We start from the raw sequence: 20,368 nt of genomic DNA, 5'->3' as shown, positions 1-20,368 counted from the left end.
AGATGACATGAAGTAGTGATGATGATGATGATGATGATGATGATGCTGATGATGAAGATGACAGAAACCACATTGTATTTTTGTCTGGACAAAAACTAATTTAAAGCTATTTTTCCTCCCATTCGTCTCGCACCTGCTCTGCGAAGGAATGTGTTTTGCAATCAAAGCAAATAAATGTGACCGTTCGGCCGGAAACTCTATATATACCCTGCGGCTCAAATCGAAAAAGAAAACTGTTCTGGTAAGTTTTGTTTTTGTATAGCCAGCAATTCTGCAAATAAAACCTCCCCCCTCCAAAAAAACCAACCTGTGAATTACAGCAGGAAATCCAAAATTCATACTCACGAAGATGTTTCATTGGTGCTTCTGTGTTGTTGTTGTTGTTTATTGCTGCTGTCGGAAACAAGTGTGCTCTTTCAGGAAATGCTTAAATCTGGCCGTGCAGCACACACAAAAGCCAATTTTGAAATGGTATTAGTTCTTTAAAGGCGTCCTAATCTCCCTCTTAAATTCATCTCCCGTTTTACAGGAGGCGCGCGTCATTAACCCAGACTGACTGTCGTTACATGTGTGAGAGGTTTAATGAAAAGGAAAATGACAGTGAAAGGTAAGCGCTGCTAATGTGGAATGCGATTTCTACGTGAGTTCTGTATATATATATAAAAAAAGATATTGCTCCTCGAAATGGATCTGAGGAGCGGTCACCTGTACTTGTTGCTACTTGTAATCCCTCTTTAATAAAAGAGACATATTTCTTTGATTTGCAAAGTATCTGTAAAAAAGGATTCTTGGTTGTCGTTTTTTTTTTTTTTTTAAGTTTGAATGATCGCCTCATTTGGGTCTAACTTGAGAGGAAATGGCACAGTTGAACCTTTGTTTGAGTAGAAGTCAGGCGTGTGTGTGTGTGTGTGTGTGTGTGTGTGGGGAGGAGAGCTTTGGGGGAGGAGCTTCATCAGGGAGGAGGAGGGATCTGTACTCCCAGGAGCTCGTACGCAAAGATGTTCCAGAAGATAGCAAAGAGGAGGAAAGTGATGAAGGAGAAGACAATGACCCACCAGGAGCATTGTTTCTGCAGACTCTCCTCGTAGCTGCGCAGGATGAGCAGCCCCATGCTGATGCCGACCACGGCCCCCGACAGGTGAGCCATGAAGCTGGGCTGAGGCCCCGAGGACGGCAGCGGCGGCGAGAAGCGGAGCCAGACCGCGCGACCCACTTCTGAACTCACTAAGGGGGGGAGAGGAGACAGAACGAGTGTGAGGACATCTCTGCAGCATCGAGTCGTCAAAGTAGTTATGGAAAGTGTATACACTCTTAGAAATAAGGGTTCCAAAAGGGTCCTTCTACAAGGACTGAGGTTCTACCTGGAACCATTTGCTTCTGAGGGTTTTTTTGCTTCAAGGGTTCTTGGTAACACTAATGGTTCCAGTAAGAACCATTTTGATCCAGAGAACCCTTTAAAACCCCTTTCCTGAATAAAGGGTTTTAAAAGGGTTCTTGGTGGAACCCTCCAAAAGGGTTCTCCTATGAGGACAAGCCGAAGAACCTTTTATGGTAGCGCTTTTATTTCTAAGAGTGTATGGATATGTGAAGAAGAGAAGGAAGAATTAGCTGTGAACACTGTTAGCACATATGTTAATGATGTGGCTCATTGCATTCAAACATAGTTCTGAGTTCACCCCCTGGTGTCTAACTGCTATTTTGTCCTACTTCCTAGGCTGCATTTTTCAAACTGAAAGACTAAATTGATTTGTATAAACATCAGTGTGTGAATGTGGACAAAATTCACTTCCAGAACCTGTCGCTTGCCACATAGATTTTATTACCTGTGGACCGAGCCAGGCTCAATGTTTGCTCCCACTAGGCTAAACTAAAAGCACTCAGAGAGCGCAGACCTCCACCAAGGCAGCTCAGTGCCTACCAAACACACCCTGCTGGCGCTCCTGGGTCAGACAGCGAGAGTTGCAACCACTGATAGCGTCTACGGATCACGCCCAAAATTTAATCACTTGTTCCTTGTCCCATTGCGGACATTTCCTGAAGATTTGATCCTGAATCCATCCATGTCTTTTAGAGTTATCTTGCTAACAGACAGACAAACGCCGGCGAAAACAAATACTTCCTGGTGGAGGTCAGTAACCATCTGTTGGCTACAGCCTGACATGCAACATACGACTGTATCAATTATCGCTATAACTCATGAACTTCGTAACTCACTTTTCCCTTTTCTAAGTCTTCCCATAAATGTAAGATTACGCTTTAAGCTCGTCTAAACAAATCATCCTGTTTGTTTTCCTCCAGCTGATACAGTTTTTGATGAAATCATCTCGACTGGCACTGGTGTGCGTGCGTGCGTTTTGTTGATTTCCTCTAAAGTACAGAAAAGCAGGTTTTAACAGAGTGATATTTGCGCAGAGACTTGCCGCGCTCTCAGTTTGGGGGCGGCAGGCTCGGCACAGATGGATGGAACATATTGCTCACTAATGAAAATCACAGTGTATCAGTCCTCATGTTGAGGGAAAAGGACAAGCTGAGATACTCGGATGATTTGAAAACAAAGCAACATGGCCAATTAGGGAGCCGCTCGCTAACTTAGATAGTGTGTTTGTTCTTTATCCTTAACGTGAGAGAACATTTTTTTTTCACCTTCAGCCAACTTTAAGTGTAATTACACTCATAACCAGACCTCAATATTAACAGCCATAATTTAGGATAAGACCGGAGAATCTTACTGTTCAGATGTCAGGCAATTAACTCACTTTCAACAATAAAATCTTTCAACTTAAATCATCACTGACTCCTGAGGTTCCGTCTTTGGTCGTTTCACCTGATAATCAAAATCTCTGCAACACTTAAGAGGGTTTTATAATCCATCCATCATCCGTCTTCTACCGCTTTATCCTCCACATGAGGGTCACTGACATAGGGTAAAAGGCGGGGTACACTCTGGACAGTTCGCCAGTCCATCACAGAGCCACATATAGAGACAAACAACCATTCACTCTCACACCTACGGTCAATTTAGCGTGTCCAATTTACCTAATCCCCATATTGCAAGTTTTTGGACAGTGGGAGGAAACTGGAGAACCTGGAAAAAACACACTCAGACACGGGGAGAACATGCTAACTCCATGCAGAGAGGCCCTTGTTCCGACCGGATCGCAAACCCGAGTCTTCTTGCTGCAAAGGCAAGAGTACAAACCACTACACCATATGGTCTTGATGACCAAGGACACAACGGCATGTAGACTAACGGAGCCAGGAACCCAAAACTAGGGTTGGGCATTGTTTGAATTTATACGATTCCGGGTCCGGTTCCGATTCCAGTTCCGGTTCGGGTTCTGATTCCAGTTCCGGTTCAGATTCCAATTTCGGTTTCGATTCCAGTTCCAATTCCGATTCCAATTCCAATTCCGGTTCCGGTTCGGATTACGATTCTGGTTCTGGTTCCGGTTCCGATTCCAGTTCCAGTTCCAGTTCTGATTCAAATTCCAATTGTGATTCCGAATCCGAATTCCGGTTCCGATTCCTTCAGATTCTCGATTCCGATTCTTTTAAAAGGCAGGGTCAAAAAAAAGTTTACATATTTTAAATGAGCTAGCTAACCAGAGGTCTTTCTGGATTAAATAATCTGAACTTCTACATGAATTTTAATTCTAGGATTCTTCTTCGTTGGTGTTTGGCGGACTGGGTATCGAAACTAGGAATCGAAATTAGGAATCGAAATTTACTCTATGCCCAACCCTACCCACAACCTACAGGATTATAGCTCTACCCCTGAGCCACCGTCGCCCCAATTTAGACGATGGACACAACTGTGATCAAGAGTCTATTTTCAACGAGTGCACTTTGAATTCATCATAAAGAGCAACAGCGGGAAGAGGACGCAGTAAAACGTGGAGAACTTACTGCAAACCAGTGCCAGAATCATGCGGAGCAGCTTGTAGGGGCAGCGCATCCCGGCCCAGTTCTGCAACACAAAAGTGTCTCATTAGCGCAGACAATCATGACACAAGCGTTACACATATGAGTATATTAACAACTCGGCAAGAAGCGCTTTGCTATCGGTAAGCCGGGAATCATAATCCATATCCATAATGGAGAGGAGGCCGCACTTACACGAGACAGAGAAGCAATTATACACCTGCCTGCTCTCTTCTGACTCCAGCCCAGTGGCACTCTATTAATTAGAGCTAAGATAATTTAACAGATGGGAGAATGGGCCGATAAATAGCCCTTGCGATTCTTCAGATGGAGGGAAAGAGAAAGAACAATGGCATCCCGACTTAAAATAACACATTTTCTTGCCAGGATGAATAATTGCTCAAGTCATGTTCCTCCTTAAGTTCCTGGCTGTGGGAAAAAACGGGGGGGCCCAGCGTCAGTGTTTGTAATCACCACTTACACAACAGCAGATAGAGTAGTGGACGCCACGCAGAATTCAAGAGTGATGTATAAATAAAAGCTGGCGGCCACCACTTTATGTCTGAAACGAGCCGGGGAGTGGAAGTGCTCCTGTTGTTGACACAATATTTCTTCAGATAAATTAGTAATGGCACGAAAAGAGAGGAGAAGGCACAGGAGTGCGGAGGAGGAGGAGGAGGAGGAGGAGGAGGAGGAGGAGGAGGACGACTGTGAGCTGTGTGTGATGGGATGTCCCTCGCTCTCTCTCTCTCTCTCTCTCTGTCTCTCTTGACGGGAGGCAATTTGCTCCGACGTGCCTCCAAACTCGCAGGAGGAGAAGGGCAAGCTGTAACCAGAGGACGGTCAATCCATTTTGTCTGCTGCAGATGTTGTTACCACTTTTGCTGACATTGAAATGCTGGAGAAATCTGATGACCGTGTGTGTGTGTGTGTGTGTGCCCGTGTATTACTAATGTTGTGGGGACCTAAAACTGTTTACACAGTCACATTGTGGGGACAAAAAGCAAGTCCCCCACAATGTAAATGACTATATTTTAAGGTGAAGTAAGGTTTTATGGTTAGGTTGAGGGTAACGTTAGGGTTAGGGTTAGGTCAATAGTTATTATGGTTAAGTTTAGAGTAAGTCTCATAATTACCACATTATCACCATTAAAACACCTCTATTTTAAGACATTATTGCTAAATTTATTGATCAGGCCTTCTTATATATGTGATGAGGTTAATCTATATAGACCACTTAAATTTGAACTAAGTACCTGACAGTTTTGACTGCTGAAGCTACAGTCTTCTTCAGAGTGGGAGCCAGGTGGGAGGAAACACTGCATATAACATCAAGGCCCCGTCCTAATAACTCCACTAACCCTCAATTTTTGCCATAACCCTAATTTTTGCACATTCTCGTGTAGGGGGTGAACAAGGGGAGTGCGATTTTGTCCTTATAATCAACCCTCAAAATGTAGTGAGCTCTGATGCGGAGCTTAAAACGAAGTGGAAGATGAAATTAGCGAGCCGGCTGATTTTTGTTCAACAAAGATGGCGGCCACATCTGCAGAGAAACGAAATTTCGTACCATTTTCGCAAATAAGCATGTTATAATGTCATAATGTATAATGTGTTGGAATATGTTGGTTTGATATACATCTAGAGGACCGTGGAGCTTTGAACACTAATGTCAGAAAATAACTGACGATTTATGAAAGCAGCTAGCCAACTAGCTAGCTAGCGGCTATTTGCCGAGTGCTTCGAGAGAGTAGTAGCACGCTCCACCGGTAGAATTGTCAACATGTGACGTAGGTTAGCACGTTAGTTACGATTACTACGCTAATTTGCATATAGTGGTGTGTCCCAATTCCAAAGGGAAGCCACTTCCCTCAACGAGGGGAATATACAGTTAAGGGCACTCCAAACCAAGTGGAAATTTTAAGGGGGAGAACTCGATTTTTCTTTGCAAATGTCAACAATAAGAACAAAAGTTTAGTTGTTCGTTTTTTTTCAAACTATGTGTTTCCAAGACGCAGCATTTCTGGAAACTTCACTGAAGATGTTTTGAGCAAACCTGTGTGATGATCTATGCTGCTAGATCTCCATAAAGATGTAAGACTCTCTTAGAAAAACAAACAAACTAAGATGTGCCTTGAAGAACTTCGACAACAAAGAGCAGACAGGCAAAACATCTTTTTGTGTGGATGTGGATTTCTTTCCCTGCTGTCATCTGCAGAGCCTGACATTAGGTACAAGTGATTCATCACTTTGTCACGCTGCCTCCACAGTTGCGGAGAATGCGAAAGGCATTTCACCTCAAAACTATGCGACAATGTGGGTTTGACCGTGTGTAAAAACAGAATGTTTAATGTTTTTTTTTTAAAAAGGGTCTGAAGTGAAAAGGGAAAAGGACATTTGGCAATATCAGCTGCAGGAGGAGGAGGAGGGTCCTTACGGTCGGCTGCTCATCGACAACCTTGTGCAGACGCTTCTTTGCTGCACTGATGACGAGATAAGACGTGACACTGTCTGTGGAATACTTTCCGTGGCGTTGTTCGAAAAAAAACAAAAAACTGCTGTGCAATGGAAAGTATTTATCGCACATTGATGATGATGGAAAAAGTTCATGAAAACAAAACAGAGAAGAGTGAGGAAGCTGATGACTCTCATGACATTTCATCCCCAAATGAAATAAACAGTTTTCAAGGGTAACAAAGAATATGGTGATGACGACGAGGAGGAGGAGGAGGAGGAGGAGGAGGAGGAGGAGGAGGAGGAGGAGGAGGAGGATAAAGGCAGTTACCATGACGACGTTGGCCAGATGTGCTGAGCACAGAGCGTAGACCCCCCCAGAGCCTCCCACCACTGGAGCACGCATGTCTGTGATGGACACTGTCAGCGAACCTGCAGGGAGGAAGAGAGAGATTTTAGGGTTTTCAACAGAACAGAGAGTGCATGCAAAGCAGGACGTGTGTTTTTATATATATATATATACTTGTATTGTTACCTTTGTTAGGACCTTTTCTGGCATAAATATTGACCCTTACCAGGACAGATATTCCTCATGAAGACCAAAATCTGGTTCTCATGAGGCAGAACCCCACTAATAATGAATTTGTGGGTTATGTTATTGTTAGAGTTGGGCTTAACTGGTGTCCTAAAATGAGTAATCTTTGCATGTGTGTGTGTTCTTGTATGGGTATCATTGTGAGGACCAACAAACTTTAAGGAGTGAGGACATTTTGAAAGGATTTAAGTTAAGGTTTAGGCAATCAGTTGTGACGGTTAGGGGCTAGGGACTGTATTAAGTCTATGAGTGTCCTCACTATGAATGCTGCACATGTGTGTGTGTGTGTGTGTTTTAGGACAGACAGCATTTTACAGCAGAGCGGAGAGGGGAAAACTAAGATAAAGTCTGATTACTCATCACAAAGCAGCACAAGTCACCTTCCTGTAAGCAGTTTTTCTAAAAATGTCTCGTATTGTGCTAATTCAGCTGACGAAACACGTGTCCTTTTTCCCCTCGCCCATCCATTCATGGTACATGAACGACACAGTAATGCAAACATATGTTGTGTACAGGCTCCATACGTGTCAACAATTAAACACATTTAATCTAGTGCCGGGCTAACGTTAGCATTACTTTAGAGACTCATTTTAACAATCCGGAGTCACGTAAACATGACGTCACGCGCATATTTTTTTCCGGTAAGTCGTCATGGAAACGCCTCGCCGTGCGTTAACGTTGAGGCACCCAGCACTAATTGAATCTCATTTGTTTCATCTCAAAACAACTCCTTATATGGACATCCTGGTGGTGTGTGTTTATAGGTCACATAGTCAGGCTTTACAAAATGCATGTTTTACTAAAAACTTTTTAGTACATGTTGCTCAGATGTGTTTATATAGTTGGTGAAAATTAAAATTCATCAGTTTGCCAATAGATTGTGCTGGAAAAAAAGGATATAAGACTCAGAATCGCAATTCTTATCGCCTTTGTATATATGTTTTAACATAGTAATGGGAAAAAAAGCAGCCTAATTGCTCTGTGTTCCCAGGGTGAATATGCATATTCTATCATTTTAAATTAAAGTGGGACATTATTGTATAAACAACACAATAATAAAAAAAAAAAGTCATGTGTGTATAATCGTGAACACCTGATGCTGCCTGAGCCAGGACAAAAAATCCAAGCAGGAAAAATCACAGTGGCAGTTTTTGGCAAGGACGGCGTCAGCCACTGCTAATTATGCAAATGAGCTGATAAGGGAAGTGGAGAGGGGCCCGATAAAACAAAACAGCCTCTTTTTAATTACAGCTGGGCCTCGCTGGAGTTGTGGTGTCAGATCTACGACGCGTGTTATGAGAGTCGTATCCTGTGTGCGTGTGCGGGACGGCACGGCGAGTAAACACGGTTCTTAAAAGAACGCCTCGTCAGCCCTTGCGGTGGCGATGATGATAATCCCTGAAAGACAGATGATAATCTGAGCATGTTTCAGACTCATCCATCTCCTCGCTCTGACACCTACAGGCCATCTGACGTGGATTTATGGGGCACGTCAATGTTTCTGCTTCAGCCCCCAAAAAAAGAAAAATAAGATTTTCGGGAGATTTTTAATAGCTCCACAAAATTGCAATTACATGGTGCCGTGTACAGTATGTGCTCTCTGATCTCTTCAAAGTGAAAGACATTTTAAACTGGAGCAACTGCAGTTTCTCTTTTCACGGTTTATTTATGTATTCCTTCAGTTAATTTGCTGGAAGACATATTGATGAAGACTATGGGATAGTCCATCATGAATTTGCAGTAAAGATTTTCAAAATAAAAGTGCTTGTTTTGATATGGAATGATGATATGGTATTCTTCATTCTTCACAACAAAAGCATATGAATGAAGCAAAATCAATCCATTATTAATATTAAAACTATAATATAAATCTAAAATTAACTGTTATTAAAGCTAGATATATGTAGTTTAATGTTTTATGTACTGCATTTAATAATGCGATAAGTACCAACCACATTTCTTATTATTACTGTTATGCAAATATGATACTATATATTTAGTATAACAACAGGTGTTGGTCCTAAATGAAATACTTTTTTTTGGGAAAGCTACGGCCAGGGAAAGCTAGCAAAGTACAGTACGTCCAAGTACACACATTTACACATTAAAACTACTCAATTAAAGTAACGAGAGTAAATGTCATTCATTACTTTCCACCTTCCACCGTCTTTTGAGGGTATTTGTTGTTTGTTTTAACAAGTATTCAAAAAATGTTAGCGTTAGCATCACCGAAAAAGAACCTGTTTCTGTGCTCTGGAGGCGTAGCTTTGGAGGGAAGTCCGAAGAAATGGGCACAGTTTTTCCATAAACTCCAACCCTACCGTTAAAGCTCCCATAGAGTGATCCTATCGCACATAAATGTGAGTTATGGAGGTCTACTAATTAACTTGTTTTTATGGTCAAAAACCAGATCCTTATGTCGCGATTCCAGGCTTTTTCAGAGCGCTAGCTAGCAGAGCCAGAGAATACAATAAAACCCAGCGTTCTCAGCAGTGGCTGAACTGTTTGTTTCAAAACTTTAGGGCTTCATAAACGAGGTAATGGCGCAGATACAAAAAACAGCATTAATTGGAACTCCAGTCTATGGGACTTTAAGTGGTGGGCCGCATGCAATCGCTTTGGGGTCCGCATGTGGCCCACGGGCCACAAGTTTGTCACCTCTCTACATATTTGGAAGGCAACGGTAAGGTGAGAGATATTCAGCTATATGTTGCTAAACCCTACACGCTGCACCTTAAAGAGAGTTAAGATGCTAAAATGATAGTTAACACCACCTCTTTCAGGGAGACGCTTCTCAGAGATGTGACACCAGCATCTGTGGGTGAGGATGAGGAGACACCGAGACCCTGGGGCTCAGACGGAGAGACGAGCTCCACAGGGAGGAAACAAACTGCTCTCCCCTCCTGCTAACTCTACTTTGGTGAGATGCTGCAGAATACAGTATGAATATTAATCAGAGCTGTCATGTGGACCCGTCTGCTCGGGGGGGATTTAAGATTTAGGATTCTGGCACTCAGCAGTGAGGTGTGTGATTATGTCGGTGCTGAGCTGACATCTTCCATCTCATGCACATTATTTATTGTCTGCCGTCCCGAAGACATCGTCAACATCCTCAAATGCTCAAAGTGCACCACGGTGTAGACACTAAAAACGGGGGTTTGTGTACGAGTATGAGTCAGACGCACAGTCACAGTTGTTGTCTGTGTCTGTCAAACCAAACCTCCTACACTGTTACAGTTACTCTAGGCAGCCCCTTGAGGTACGGGTCAAGTATTTACCAGTCTCTCTAGAATCAGGAAGGGTTGGCAAAGTGATCCGAGGCCACCGTTTCACAGAGCCTGAGGCTGCTCTGGAGCTGCTCCAGCTGAGGCTGCCAGAGCAGAGTCAATGCTACCATAAAAAAATAAAATAAATACACATAAACATATGTATATATATATATACATGATTTTCACCGATTGCTCAGGTGTTATTGATTTAATTTATACTCATTAAAGTCTCCATTTAGGGTTTTAATATTCACATATTAGTTAAAAACAGGGGTCAAAAGAAGAAAAAAATATCACAATAAATCATCATGAGATCACCGTTATGTTAATCATGATGCTCTTTCACAGTATTTCAAAGTAAAAGTCTTTGTTTTTTTATTCGAAACTATACAGTCCACAATAAAAAACATATGTATAGTGCAAGATTAGTCTTTATATAACACAAACGGACCAAGATATAGTAGAATAAGTGTCATTAAACACTATATATTAAATACATTTACTGATGTGATAAATATAACCTTACATAAAAGAGATATGATAACATGTGGTGGGCCACAGGAAATTCATTGGGCGACCACTTGTGGACTGCAGGCCGCATGTTTGAGACCTCTGGTTTAAAAGATGGCTGTACATGTTTAAGCTAAAAAAAAAAAAAAAAAAAAGAACATTAAAATAACAGGGTTTTATATGTGACTATGTGTGTATAGAGTTCTCTTACATTCATAACTTGTAGTGACTTGTATATGTTTTGTGTTGTTTAACTCTTTAACTCTACTAACCTGTAAAGCTCTTTGGTGAAACCTTGGCTGTTTTTAAATGTGTGTATAAAAATAGCTTGACATGAGGCGATGTCTGATAATTCTGTCTGGGTTGATCTTTGTGCAAATGATCATCATCATTACACGCCACAATCCTCTTACTCATTGTCAATATAGAGTATTGACCCGTCACATAAACACCACCACAGTTTTCCCATGAAAGAAAACCAATGTAAGTGTAGAAACTGTAAGACTGGTGCCTTTAAAGTCTACTGTATGGACACACTTGCCTCGGAGGATCCGTCTTGTGTGCATTAAATCTTGTGTCCACGTGTATGTGCTACAGTCAGCACTCCTGCAGTCGCTGGGCTGCCTCTGCTAATAAACCGGGGAAATGCCTGATCAGATTTATTTACCGAGCTCAACCAAGAAGAGATGGACACTGATTAGAAAAGTGGGTGCGCGGGCACATGAGTAACGGCGATACAGGAGACGCACACACGCTGCAATCTTGCAATCAGAGCTCAATTCCACCTCCTGCTGCTCTGTTACATAAAAACACTATCGTCACAACGTTTATTTTAAATGAATTTACCCTGAAACAGATGTAGTCCGGACCTTTTTCTCTTATTTTTTTTTTTTTTCACTACAGATAAAGTGAATCAACTATGTACGACCATCAGCGGGGATTTATTGAATGCAGAGACAGTTTCATGGTTGTGTTTACAGCCTGCTCTGCTGCTGCCTTTAAATCCATTACATGGCCATGGAGTCTTTAACCATCCAAGTGTGGATACACACAACATCATAATATACACTACAGTGATTTACTGCTTATTTGAATGAATTAAAATGTAAATGCATTTTGGAAATTAATTTATTTTGTAGCCGTTGTCTGATATCATGATATAATTTGATTTTGGAAAGCAAGTGAGTAGGGACTATCTATCTATCTATCTATCTATCTATCTATCTATCTATCTATCTATCTATCTATCTATCTATCTATCTATCTATCTATCTATCTATCTATCTATCTATCTATCTATCTATCACAAGATTGATAGATTAGCTTTAGCCAACAATTGGCATTTCAACCGTTTAGCCATTAGCTTAATTACAACTTTTCAGGACGTATCAAACAGGTTAGCAATCTCTCATAGCTCTATCAATGATTACAAAATGATTCGCTGTTTCAGCTACTGCTTTAATCTATTAAATCCGTGTAAATGTGTGTATCGCGAGCTCTACCTATCGTCAAGCTAGCTATTTCGTCTTAGCCAATTATTTCCACACACTCAGTCACAGTTTAGGCTGAGCTAAAATACTTAAAATGACCAGTACCGATTCCCATCCGTAGACACGAGCAGACAGTTCATCTGAGTGCCTCAACCATCTGTCACATGGTCTTTTGTCCACTCTACAGTCTTTATGAAAAGCTTCAAATGTCATTCAATATTATGGCGCCCATCTTAAAGCCTCATTTCAACTATAATAGTGCTGTCAGAGGCCGGTCCATGTCATTCAGACAGAAAGAGATAAGACAAATATCACCTTCGCCACAGCAAGGCTTTTCTTAAAAGTATTCTATGAAGTATTGACCAGTCCTCATCCAATGTAATATGGATACTACTGTTGTAGTATGGAGTTTGTTTGAAGTGCAGTTGGCAGGGACTGAAAACAATCCCGTGATTGGCAAAGATGACACAGTTTTCTACTCATCAGTAGTGTCACGCCGCCGAGGAGCGTCCCAAACTGTCATCCTCCAAGTGACAAACCGCTGCACCTTCGCCCCTGCGTCGAGTCGATAGATATACGACTTCAATAAAAGGTAAACACGGATCCAAAGTGTAGACACAACATCAATCAGAGACTCTCTTGTCTGCACATGAAAAAAACAAAGAATGAACAAAAAGAAAAACGAAACGCGACAACAACAATAACAACACAATTCCAGTGCAGTGCAAAGCTCTGGTCTGAAAAGAACGGATAATTCATCGATTTCACCGCGTGCCGCTGCACTGTAAACACATGTTGCCCTCTGTTCCCCTTCGAGACTGAATCTGTTTTATTCAAACTGTTTTCTGCCCTGTCCACATGTGCCACACGGGGAAATTAAATATGATGATATTTATGTTACCCCAGAGCCTGGTGGGGGGAGGGGGCATTGAGCAAAATAAAATCAATAATCCCCATAAATCACATCCTCACAGTCAAGAGAGGAAATTGCTCAGCACAGCAGCAGGAGCAGAGATCTGCATTTAGTATAATCATATCTAATCTTATGTGAGTGTATGTAATAGACCCCCATGGTTCTCAAACTGTGGGACGGGTGGCACCAGTGGTACGTGAGCGTCCGTAGAAAATGAAACAGATATATAAAAACAATAAATTAAAGTATGTGAAATATATATGAGAAAGAGAAGGAGGATGAGAGAGAGCAAATTATCTTGTTGGAAATAAATCTGCCTCCTGTGAAAAGTCCGTAGCTGACTTTGCTCGGTTTATTTACTCCACTGTATTTTAACAAGTGCTGGGCACGCTAACGCGTTAACGGCGGTAAACGGCGACAACGTTAACGCGCATGACGTCATGTTTACGTGACTCCCGATTGTTGAAATGTGTCTCAAAAATAACGCTAAACTTTAAAAACAGAGCCACAAATACGCAGTACACATTTTCGTTTCATAAACAAACCGCTCCAGTTCAACTGTAGGTGCGCTAATGGTGCTAAAAGGGCTAACGCATCTAACGTAGCTAACAGAGCTAACTGGTAAATGGTGCCTGGACTCCGGTGCCGCGGCACGTAAACATGACGTCACGTGCGTCTTTTTCTGGTCAGTCGTCACGGAAACATAGCATGCGTTAACGCGAGTTAACGTTGGCGCCGTTAGCGTGCTAACATGCTCAGCGCTAGTAAGAATTCAGTGGAGTAAATAAACCAAACAAAGTCAGCTATGGACTTTTCAGAGGAGGCAGATTTATTCCCAACGGAGTTAACGACGTCAACGTTAACGCGTCAAAGTGCCCAGCACTAATTTTAACGTTAATAATGGTGTTTCTTCAAGACGTGATAAAAATGGACATGTCTTCCATTTCAAAGCCTTGAGATTTCGCGTTTCGACCGATGTGCGTTTTTAAAAAGTGCAAAAGTTCACAGACTGCCGTCACCGCCGCCCCCCTTTCCAACTTTGCGATGCTAAAGGCAGGAAAATCACTTCCCGCGTTCAAGGTTATGAAGCGACAGGGAGCGCGGTGTCCTTCTGCATCAGAGAACCATTAAACTCAACACGAGATGGAGAATAAAGTGAAACAACCTCGCTCTCGCTCGCTGTGAGACTCTCTGAGACACTGTGCCTCCTCACAAAGAAGAAAACAGCGTCGACTAAACGCCACACGTGACGTGACGCGACGGACTTCATGGAGGCGGAATTTCGAGCAGGAAATATACTCATCATCGTTGGTGTCGTTATCAGCCAAGGCTGCAGAGGGTGTTTTTAAAGAGGAAGTGGGCCTTTCGTATAAGAGTTAATTGTGGGGGTGAGACAGAGGGGGTTGAGAATTATTATAATCACACTGGCAGGCTCTGCAACACACCAAGGTCACCCTGCAGTGAAACGGAAAACCAGACCATTCTGGGTTTTAACACAAAGGTTTGCAAGCGTAAAGGGTTCTGCATTCTCTCTTTAACCAGGTAAGAAAAGTCTAATTGTGGTTAAAATCTCTTTTTCAGAAGAGACCTGGTCAAGACGGCAGCATCGGAACACTTTAAAGTCGTAAGAACGGACAATACAGAAAAACCACCACAACAACACAAGCAGCTACATCCATCAGTCCTTTAAAAGTGATTTAAATTCACCCGGGGTGATCAGGTCAGACATTTTCAAGCCCTCAGATGTGTGTGTGTGTGTGTTGGATCCAAACTGTACGTAGGTGATCTAATCAATACATTTGTGATACATATTGTATTGATGATGTCTCTTTTACGACAATTCAGCACTTGTTCAATCAAATAGAAACTGTCAAAGACCATGTAATGTGCTGAAAGTTCTCAAAAAAGGCAAGTAATTGGACGCGTATCACAGGAGACACGTTTGCGTACGCGACGGTTTGTGCTATCGAAACAATTCCAACAGTTTTCCAAAAGCTGAGAAGTTGCACGCCAAAGACAACGTGTGGTTATTACGGTAATTTCACTTGTGCTGTTGCAGGAAGCTGGAAAATCAGCGTCTTTGTCAGCAGAGAGGAGAGAGTGGAGTTTCCATTTTTTTGAACATTGAGACAAAAACTCTTTAAATATTATATATATATATAAAAATATGTGGTTCATGTACAACCCTTGTGTTTTTCTTCATTTTAAATGGTTAAAACAGTATTTTAACAAGCAGTTAATTGCAAATAACTGCCAGATATTGAAAGTTATTTTGGAAAAAGGCAAAAGCGCTGACCCTTTAAAAGTCAAAATAAGCCAAGTTAAAGGGTTAAATCTGGTTTAATCTTTAATCAGAGTAAAGAATTAAATCTTGTCGGTTTAATTTCAAAGCCGTATTTGCAGTGTTTGTGCTTCTTGGATCTCAGTAGAATAGAAAAACACGGAGCTTATGCGTCTCTCACCAAAAGAAAATCAGCAAAATAGATGATGGACAAACTTCATCTTGGCAAAGCACCAATGCTCTCTATTCACTGGCAGCAGACATAATCATATTTGTCCTGCATAAACACATGCTGTGTGCCACTACTACTACTACTACTACTTCTACTACAAAACAAACAAACAAACGTCACTGTTATGTAACAGAAAGAGGGGAATAAATCAGGATTAAAGGCCTATGGTCATTTAGAAACTCGCTTTTTTGGCGTTTTTTTTCTTTGAGAAAAGGTGGAAAATAATCATCAGGCTAAATCAGCAGTGACGATAAAGTGAGCGTCGCTGCTTAAACAGAAACTCTGCTGCCATCCCGTCTGATATCAGAGCCACATTAATCAACATTACGCCTAAGTTGGCGCTGGACTATGCCGTAATGAAAACATGAACGAGTCGGTAACAATGAGGTCACGCTGACACATACGCAGCAGCCATTTATCACGTTTTCATTACCAGGCCACGTGTGTCTCTCTCTCTTTCCCCTCTCTTCCCTCCTATAATGAACAGTATCATCTGTCAACAGACACAAGGAGGAAGGAACTCCTCAGACCAAACACTCCACAGGTGCTGCAGCAGCAGCCAGCAGGAGGTGATCGCAGCTCAGTCGGAAAACCCAAACCACTCGTGGTTTTTCTTCTTCAGTCCCGCAGGTGCGTCTATAGATAATGTTTAAATTCTTTCACTCATCCAGGAAAAAAAAGGGGGATGAATAATTGACTTATGTGGCAATAACACACCACACTCCTGCATTCAAATTGGTCCTATAAGTATCGTATAGACGCAGAAACACCAGAGAAACAGTGGGCGAAATAACAAAGTGGATTAATATGCAGATGAGTAACTTTTCTTAAGTAAAACTTTTCATCCAAACTCATTTTAACTTCATTAAACAACACATTTGGTGCGTGTGCATCCACACACCGATACTTCCCGTCTGTCCGTCCGCAAATACGTTCCCTCCTCACGCACAGATCTGCTCTCGCTATAAATTTAACAAACCAATAAATGCACTGAAAAATATATATGCACGTTAATTCAACAGGATGAACTTGTGAGGCGAATCGTCTATTTTTCAAGGAGATCCTTTAACCCTTTAACATCTAAGCCTTAAAATGTCAATTTTTGCTTATTTTAACCATAAAACGGGTCAGAAAAATGTCCTTTGAGTAAGTGCTTTTGCCCATTTTTCCAGAATAACTTTCAATATCTGGCAGTTATTTACAACTTACTGCATGTTAAAGTAGTGTATTAACAATTTAAAATGAAGAAAAACTCAGTTTTATTGAGAAAAAAACCAGTGTAGTTGTACACAAACACCAGATTTTGCATGTTAAATGTGAAATTTGAACAGTATAAAACATATTTAAAGTAAAGTTTGTTGTCCAAAAAACAGCTAAAAAAATCGTATGTTTTTCTAACGCTCTCCTCTCTGGTAACAAAGACGCTGATTAGCCGGCTTCCTGCAACAGCGCGAGTGAATTTACCGTAATAACCATAAAGTTTCTTTTTGATGTGCAACTTCTCAGCTTTCAGAAAACCGTTGGAATTTGTCCGATAGCACAAACCGTTCCGTAATTGCAGTAAGGCAAAGTGCACTTGCGCAAACGTGTCATCTGTGATACCCTCTGTGTTAAAGGGTTAAGTAGTATATATACCGTACCCGTTTTAAAGGGTACGGAGAAGAATATAGCTTAAAATTTTACGTATTTGTTCAGATAAACAACAAATAAATGGATAAATAAACTATAAGTCCAATCGGGATGTTAAAAAAAAAGAGTATATTGTCATAAATCTGGGTCTTTAAAGAAGCTTATTTTAGTATTTCAGCTTTTTCTTTCCGATGAGTGGAAAAAAACAAATCACATTTAATAATCTTGACGCTAAAACCTCATCAAAAACACGGCCGAAGTGAAACAGCAGAGAGATGCACTCTCCTCTGCCAGAGGATGTGGACTTTGTCAAAGAGAAGGTGTTAAAGACAGGAGACAAAGGCCCTGAGGCTTGTGAGGGGGGGAAAAAACACAGTGTTCTGGCAACCGCTGATGTCCTCGAGGCACACGGAGAGACGCTGAAGACACTGATGGCCAGGAAGAAAAGAAAAGAACCAAAAAAAAACCAGAGAAAGAAGATATAAAAAGTAAATCCTTTCTCGTCTAACGTGTGCAGAAATGATGAAAAAACCACTCAATATTTTACATTCAACTCCACAACGTAGTCTGAGATTCTGACTGATAGCGTTCTCATTATGAAACATGAAACACAAGACACAAAGAATCGCTGAGTGGAGGCAAAATGAGTGAGGACACAGTCCACGGTTTGACTGTTAGAGAATAATGACAGAAATGTCTGCACACACACACACACACAAGGACAACATGTGCATGGTCATACACTATTATTTTACCCCCTAGTGGGTGAACTATACTATTATTACAGTAGTGTATCCATGATTTAAAGGTGCAGTGTGTTATTTATTATTTATTGTTATTTAGCTTTCGTGTTGAAGCTGAATATGACCTCACGTCATCCAAGTGTAGCCTTCAGTTAACATAAAAACCTCAACCTCTGTTGCTAGAATTGACAGTTAACCTAAAATAAATGTCGGGTTTGAAGAATCCAAATAAAAACACATGCTGTTGTCACGGAGACAGCCAGGTTGGGGGAGTAAATGTCCATAAAATAACTATTTATGCACGTTAGGCTCAAAGAAGAAGCTGCAATTGTTAAAATTTAAATGATGCACAATAAATATGAACAAGCTGTCGATTAAAGACAACGTCGACATTATTGTTAGTTAAAGGCAGCAAATGTGGGTTTTTAAGACACTGACTGATGAAGATATGATGTTTTGGCTCAAATATTCAAAAATAGCTGATTCCTGGCGTAAACCAACAAAAAAATGTTTCACTATTTACTTCTTCTGTTCCATTCATGATGTCATCCTCTCACCTTATAAAAACCTATAACTTTGCCATAAAAAGCTCCGAGCGCTCACTCCACTTCAGGTTAAAGTCTCTAAGTGCAAAAACACACACAGAGAAACACACTCACACACTCACACACAAGTCCCAGTGCAGCTGGTTTCTGATGGACCGCTCTCCAATAAAGCCCAACATTTGAAAACAGCACGGCTCCAATTTCAGCTCCAGCAACGAGAAACAGGAAAGGTGAAATTATTGCGCCCGCTAAAGGTCGTTCATCATCCTGTGATTGTTGGACACGCGGCTCAGTTCGCCCTCAAAAAACTGATGAAAGGAAGTAGCTGCTGCTGCTGGTGCTGATGTGTGGCTTTTCAACAACAGACACACACACACACACAGAGAGGCTGGATGTAGACAGATGAACAGGTTGGCTCCAATAAATCAAGTGTTTTCATTTCATTTTCTTTCTTTTTTTGGGGGGGTGTTTCAATGGGTCGGTACTTGACATGAAGGAGACATTTCAGTGGCATCAACGCAGGCGAAAGAAACGGCTACAGAGCAAAGAGCGATGCATTCAAGAGCGGGCCAACAAACTCAGGAGAGTAGTCGTTTTACGCAAAGGAAAATCTATAAAGGATAAGCTAATACATAAATGGATTTAATGAATATAACAGCAGCAAAGCAATATTTGAATATCAGTGGACATTACAATATAATTCCGTAAATCAACTCATGGTGATCTATGGGTTTAAACTCAATAATGAAGCATTTTATGTCATATAAACCTCCATAAATGCTGCTAAAAAGGCATAAAAATGTCCTTATTTTACTTTTAGCTAGTAGTCGGCATCGCCCCGAACACGGATCCCTTGAAAATATTTGCAAACCTCTTAAGGAATAATTTAAATGATATTTTGAATTTCAGGAAATGATCCATTTGCCCTGATGCACTTTGACAGTGAGCTGACTTTCTTCAAAAAAACAAAAAGTATCTTGGAATGACTTGAAATTTACCTTCATAATAATCGGCATCGCCCTTAACAAAGATCTGTTGAAAATATTTGCAAAACTCTTAAGGAATAATTTTAATGAATTTTTGAAATTCAGGAAATTATCCATTTGCCCTCATGCACTTTGACAGTGAGCTGACTTTCTTCAAAAAACAAAAAGTATCTCGGAATGACTTGAAATTTACCATCATAATAGTTGGTATTGCCCTGAACACGGATCCCTTGAAAATATTTGCAAACCTCTTAAGGAATAATTTTAATGAATTTTTGAAATTCAGGAAATGATCCATTTGCCCTGATGCACTTTGACAGTGAGCTGACTTTCTTCAAAAAAACAAAAAGTATCTCGGAATGACTTGAAATTTACCTTCACAACAGTCGACATGGCCCTGAACAAGGATCCCTTGAAAATATTTGCAAACCTCTTTTAATATAATTTTAATGAATTTTCAGATTTCAAACCTTTATAGCCTCACTGATCAGGATCATAACTGACTTTATCCTGATTCTATCATGTTAAAATACATTTTTAAAAAATACTCTGATTTACTTCACACATGCTTCAGAATCAGCCCCCACCCGAGAAATCCAATGTTTGATCACTGTGAGCAAAGTACTTCCACTTTTTTTTCAGATTCCCTTGAGAAAGACGCTGCATTACTTTCCCCACTTCTCCTCCTCCCTCTATAAAGTCCCCCCACTGGCTCTTTGTCGGTCGTCAGGGGCTAAAATAAATCAAAGATAAAATAATTCATGAGTGTTAACAGCAGAGCCTGAGGACATTGGCACAGA

At 41.0% G+C, this 20,368-nt stretch overlaps 1 protein-coding gene across 2 annotated transcripts in view; it reads right to left on the bottom strand.

The window, feature by feature from the left end:
* Positions 1–952: 952 nt before the first annotated feature.
* Positions 953–20,368, bottom strand: part of rhbdl1 (rhomboid, veinlet-like 1) — a gene marked incomplete at both ends in the record, with an annotated part of 45,526 nt that continues 26,110 nt past the window's right edge. For both annotated transcript variants that reach the window (XM_083904004.1, XM_083904005.1), the window contains 3 exons: positions 953–1,224; positions 3,907–3,967; positions 6,707–6,807. In XM_083904004.1, coding sequence (XP_083760130.1) covers positions 953–1,224; positions 3,907–3,967; positions 6,707–6,807 — 434 coding nt within the window. The remainder of the gene's footprint in view (positions 1,225–3,906; positions 3,968–6,706; positions 6,808–20,368) is intronic.

The sequence above is a fragment of the Microchirus variegatus genome (assembly GCF_963457635.1).
Source record: "Microchirus variegatus genome assembly, chromosome: 17".
NCBI lineage: Eukaryota > Metazoa > Chordata > Actinopteri > Pleuronectiformes > Soleidae > Microchirus > Microchirus variegatus.
Note: the sequence above shows the minus strand (reverse complement) of the source record. Positions and strands in the feature narration are given on the sequence as shown.